At 32.1% G+C, this 6,146-nt stretch overlaps 1 protein-coding gene across 1 annotated transcript; it reads left to right on the top strand.

The window, feature by feature from the left end:
* Positions 1–2,406: 2,406 nt before the first annotated feature.
* LOC134241261 (uncharacterized) lies at positions 2,407–4,698 on the top strand (the record flags this gene model as incomplete). Its single annotated transcript, XM_062723319.1, has 1 exon — positions 2,407–4,698. A coding segment is annotated over exon 1 (2,292 nt), but the record flags the coding sequence as incomplete, so codon positions are not given.
* Between the last annotated feature and the right edge of the window lie 1,448 nt (positions 4,699–6,146).

Genomic DNA, 6,146 nt, shown 5'->3' with positions numbered 1-6,146 from the left:
GCCAACTGCCTTACAACTCAGGGGTGTGCAATTAAAAAAAAAACAAGTACTAGCCCACAAGCTTGTAACAGCAATAAAGTTACTTGCCCGAAGTTAAAAATGAGCAGTCCAAATATAGTAAAATATTGTAAAAAGTTCATTGTTGAGAAAGTCCGGGTCCTAAGTCATCCATTAAAATTTATAGTTGAAGTTTAAAAATTTTAAGAAATTATATTATCTTTCTGAACATATTGTACTAGACAAGTGTAGCTTATCTAAAATGAAGCAAAATCATTTTATTTTCATTTCAAACTAGTGCTGGGTATCGCGACTGAAAAATCGTATCGCGATATATTGCAATATTATATTTTGTATTGCAATATATCACGATATAAATTTTTTAATAAATTTTGCTTTTCGTCAATGTCAAATGAAAACAGAAACTCAAATTACATGTATTTCGAGTTGATGTTGCAACTGCCTGGTCGCGTTGTGTTGGCGCATGTGGCAAGCGAAGTTTTTTGTGGCACAACTTGAGGAATGAAGTTATGATATTCTGATTCGGCTTTAACAATAAGGGCTTTCATGTAACAGTTGTCGTCTTTTCGTTTCTGAAAGGAGACATGTCTCTCATTTCTGATCACACTGACACTTCACGTCGCTTCAGACGCTTGCCGCCATAATTACCTTGAAAAGGGCAAATAACTCTTTTTATAACAATTTATAGCATATCGAACCCGAACCGGTATTCACAAAAAAATACCGCGATACGTATTGTGAAGAAAAAAATCGGGGTACACCGGTTAACTGGTAATATCGCACAGCACTATTTCAAACCATTAAATACAATTGATATATATATATTAAAGTTTAACCACATAACACTTAGATATTAGTTGATTGGGGAACCGTTAATAATGGAAAGAGATATCTGCATGTATTTACCATTAACAGAGGAATGGAGGAAATTCGGGTTATGAAAAAACGATCGTTTTTTGAAGAAAATAAGTCAGGTAGTACTTCAAAATGGATAAGGTTAAAGTAATTTAAGAACAGTTGGAGCATGTTGCCTGGAAAATTTTCATTAGTTGGAAATTAAATAGCAAAACAATGAGTGAAAATACCATTTGTATTTCTCATGTAATATAATTTTTTAAAATTTTTACTACCCCAAAAACGGTAGCACAGGGCATCAGGCGATGTTAGTTGCACACCCCTGCAACTAAGGGTGAAACGTTTACTGAATTTTGTAAACGTTTAAACGGATAGCAGTAAACGAAACGGTACCGTTTAAACGGGAGATATTCTATGTTGGATTTTTATGGCTACTTACTCATGAAACTCGAATGTAATAATCAATTATCTCACTTTAATATAAGTATGAGTTGTAATAACAGTTTCATTGTTGGTCATTTTGACTTAAACGTAAGAATTTGAGGCGCATTACACTCATTCTACCTCGTCACCCAAATGCTTGGTTTGTTTGGCTACTGGACGTAGAAAAAAGAATTGTAAAGATGGATCCTTTAATCTCGAAAAAAGTAAAACAAGACCTGCTGACTGTATCGAAACTTTTCAAAGACTTGTGAAAAATGTATTATATTTATTTAATAAAAATATATCAAGTTTTATATTTCAAGTGTCGTAAAACATCGCTAGTATTGGCAACTTGGAAATCGGAATTAATTATTTTAGCCCGTATCGGGTTTTAGATATTTTTATTCAATATGTTTCCGGTTTAGATTGTTGCTTATCAAATGGTCAAAGACGGTGTTTCTTTTGTAAATTATGAAATAAAACAATTTGTTTGTATTGAACTTTATTTCTGATAGACATAGATAATGACCTTCGTGTAAACGTTTACTCAAACTGTAAACGTTTAGATCATATAATCGAAACGTTGCCGTTTACACGTGTAATCATTTCGCCCTTACCTGCAACTGCCACGCAATGGTAAGCAAATTGCAACGAACTCGTTGGTATAGAAATTGAACTCACTGATTTTGTTTTTGTACTTTCAATTTCGATTTCAAAGATGAATGTAAAAGTTAAAATGACTGGACAATAACTTCCGGATTTTTACGACGAAAAAAAAGTTTGGGTCGGCGATTAAAATTAGGGTCCGTCGAGTAACCGTAAACAAACATATTTTTTTGTTACGCCTTAGTTTAAATTTCCAATTTTTTTGTGGGGGGTGCATAAGTGTTTTACAAACAAGTTGAAACAACTTTTGTTGGACAAGAATTAAATCAGAAATAATGTTTAAAAAATATTCAGAATTAAACAAATATTTATCACATCATGACATGTAAATGCTACAGCATGGTATTGTCTTTATAATATTTAATAATTTTTACATTTATTTATGAATATTAAGTATTTAATCAAATTAATGAAAGAACCTTATCCTTTGTTTGCAGTCCTATCATGGATCAATACAAGAGAAAAAGAAAATATTGCACAAAATGCAAGGAGGAATTTTCGAACAGATATTTTAAAAGACATTTGTGTAAAGATAGTAATTCTACAAATGTGGAGGAAGCCAGAGATTATGAACAAGTTCATGAACCAATGGCTGAAGAAATGCCATCTACTTCAACAATGCCATCTACTTCGACTGAAAAGGTACTGGAGGCTGATGATACATTTGAATTGGACAATGTTCTGGATGAGGTTCCTACAGACTCTGAAGAAGGCACGGACATAGATGACGAAGAACTGGTTGAACTGTTTATGCAGGACAGTGAAGGGGAATCTGAGATGCCAACAGAAACAGATAAAAACCATGAATATATACAAATTATTTTAAAATTATTGTTTAGGTGGCAGGCAGTTTTTTTCATTTCAGATATGGCGTTATCATTCATTATCGTGCTGATCAAATCAATTTTTTATCTTGGATCATTTTCTTCATCATTTATTGCTGCTCTTTACAAAAGCTTTCCATCAACACTGTATCAGGCAAATAGTTCAGTACGATTTGAGAAAGACAATTTCAAGAAATATGTTGTATGTCCAAAATGTTTTTCTTCGTATGATTTTTCTCAGTGTTTACAAATTATTGAGGGTGAAAATGTGTCAAAAAAGTGTAGCAATGTTGTCCAGCCAAATCATAAATTAGCCAATTTCAGAAAACCCTGTGGAGAAATTCTTCTGAAATCTGTCACAGTAAATGGAAAGATGGCTTTTGTTGCTAAAAAAACATACTGTTATAAAAGTGTTAAAGACAGTATTCATAGGCTTGTGAAAAAGAGAGGTTTTGAAAACTTGTGTGAAAAGTGGCGTCATCAAATTTTTTCTGAAAATGTGTTAAGTGATGTTTATGATGGAAATGTTTGGAAAGAATTCAATGGTTTGAAGTATAATTTTTTTACAGAACCTAATAATTTTGGACTTATGTTAAATGTTGATTGGTTTCAACCTTTTAAATATTCAAATTACTCAGTAGGTGCCATATATTTGTCAATTTTAAATTTGCCACGAGAAGAAAGATTCAAAAGAAACAACATTATTTTGGTAGGACTAATACCTGACTGTAAAACTGAACCCCCAACAAATACATTTTTACAACCTCTTGTAGAAGAATTGCAGGAAGCATGGGAGGGTTTCTATTTAGATAGTTATACGTCTCCTTCAGATCCTGTTAGGTTTAGGTTGGCACTTCTGTGTGTGGGTTGTGATGTCCCAGCAAGCAGAAAGCTTTGTGGCTTTTTAGGTCATTCTGCTACTATGGGATGTAACAAATGCATGAAGCGATTTGAAGGACTAATTGGTCAGAAAAATTATGGGGGGTTTAATGTGAAGGAATGGGTTGAACGGGATAAAGATTCTCATATGAAGATGGTGAAGGAAATTATGAAGTCAAAAACCAAAACAAAAAGAGAGGAGCTAGAAAAAAAATATGGAGTTAGATATTCTGTACTCTTAGAACTAGAATACTTTGATCCTATTCGTATGACAATCATTGACCCAATGCATAATTTGTTTTTAGGAACAGCAAAACGTATGATGACCCTATGGAAAGATAAAAAAATACTTTTGCCCGATCATTTTGAAAAAGTACAAGATAAGATTTCGGGTGTGTATTGTCCATCAGATATAGGAAAGTTACCCCAAAAATTTGCATCTAGCTATGGTTCATTCAATGCTGACCAGTGGAAAAACTGGACAATAATGTTTTCAGTGTATGCACTCAAAGATCTTCTTCCTGAAGATCATTTTGATTACTGGAGAAAATTTGTTCTTGCATGTAAATTTTTGTGTTCAAGATCATTGACAAAAAACCATGTAAAAGTTGCACATTTATTGTTGATTTCTTTTTGTGAATCTGTTGAAAGAGCATTTAGTGATGAGGTCATTACACCAAATATACATTTACATGCTCATTTGGACAAATGCCTGTATGATTTTGGTCCTGTGTATGCATTTTGGTTATTTAGTTTTGAGAGAGAAAATGGAATTTTGGGTGCATTTCCTACAAATAACAGATTTGTTGAACTGCAACTCATGCGAAAATTTTTGAAAACTGTGCATGTTGTTGATATTGACTGTAAAGAAAGTACTGGCCAAGATTTTGGGCCAGAATTTGAAAGAATTGTTTCTATGATTGATAGTAAAGATAGAGGCACACTTGCTGAGATGAATATGTGTCAAAATGTCAATTTGTCAAAAATGTCCTCTAGAAATGTTGAAGTGAGCATGTGTGATTGGACATTAGATGTGATAAATTCTGCTTTTTCTCATTCATCTTTGAAAAATTGTTTTTTGAATGAAATAGATTTTTCATATTTGAAACATTTTTACAAAGTTTTATATCCAAATGTAAATGTATTAATTGAAAACATTGATGTGTGTAATACTTTTCGTTCCACAGAAAGTATCAATGTATTTGGAAATATTATTGGAATCAAACGAGGTAGAAGCAATCGATCCTCTATGATAATCGCTCACTGGTATGGCGAGAATGGACAGATATCTTCATTTGAGAACATGGATCTTAAACCTAGGCCTGGACAAGTTGAGAAAATAATTTTGCATAATATTCTCATTGAAGGTAAATCACATGTCCATTGCCTTGCAAGGGTTAAATGGTTTTGCAAAGTGAATGAAACTTTGAGACATTATTTTGGTAAACCAGTTGAAGTTTGGAAGGCCAATATGTATGATATTGAAGGCCCTGCTAGTTTTATTCCCATTCAGAGAATAAAATCCAAATTTGTATATGCGTTTGAGAAATTGCAAGGGATTAATACCATTGTTGTTATACAGCGTGAAAGGTTTTTGTAATTAAATTTGCTATGTATAGGAAGACTTTCTTTTATGTACATATTTTTATTAGATTTCTTAGTTTTTAGGCAGAAAAAATATCTTCTTTTTGCCTAATGAGAATGACTTTGTTCATTTTCCATGATTTTTTGAGAACTGCTAGTTTTTTAATTGGTTTTGCATAAATTTTTTTTGGAGCACTATTTTTTCTGTATAAAGCAGAAGCCAGACAATCAAGTCTACATCTTTACAAACACACATTGATCATTAAAGTCCATACACAACAAAAACTTGTGAAGTCGGGCACATACAGTATTTGTGAAGCCGGACACATGAGGCGACATATTTAAGAGTCAAAATCAGCAAGCATCGAGCATTTAGTTAAAAAATGTGGAAAGTGGCATAGAAACAGATTTAGTTAAAACTCATATATAAATTTTCAGAACAAAGGGTATAGTAGAAAAAAGCAAGCCAAAAATAATTTTCGCATTGTTGCTATGGAAACCACGCGCCTTTCAAATAGCGTGTTTTGTACTTTATCATGACACTTGAATTTATGGTTAAACAAATATTTTTTATTACTAGTCATTAATAAAAGCTTTTTGAATTATTATTCTATTTATCTAAAAATACTCTATTTTAACAACTGTTGATTATTGAAATTCTCTTCACCTTTTGATAAATAAAACTAGTTTTTGGAGGTTTATTTTGATTTAAAAAACAGCAAATTTGCAGTACTCTATAAGAAATCTACAACCACATTAAAGCTTATCAACATAAAATATATATTAAATAGTATTTGTCCTAGAAGAATCAAGAAAAAAATCTGCAGGCAACTAAAGCATTTATATATGATAACTGATTTAAATCCATAATTTTCTGTCTTTTTTGCTTCAAATTAC

This window comes from Saccostrea cucullata, unplaced genomic scaffold, assembly GCF_032062105.1.
Source record: "Saccostrea cucullata isolate Sc308-1 unplaced genomic scaffold, CSIRO_AGI_Scuc_v1 ctg21971, whole genome shotgun sequence".
Classification (NCBI taxonomy): Eukaryota; Metazoa; Mollusca; class Bivalvia; order Ostreida; family Ostreidae; genus Saccostrea; species Saccostrea cuccullata.
Note: the sequence above shows the minus strand (reverse complement) of the source record. Positions and strands in the feature narration are given on the sequence as shown.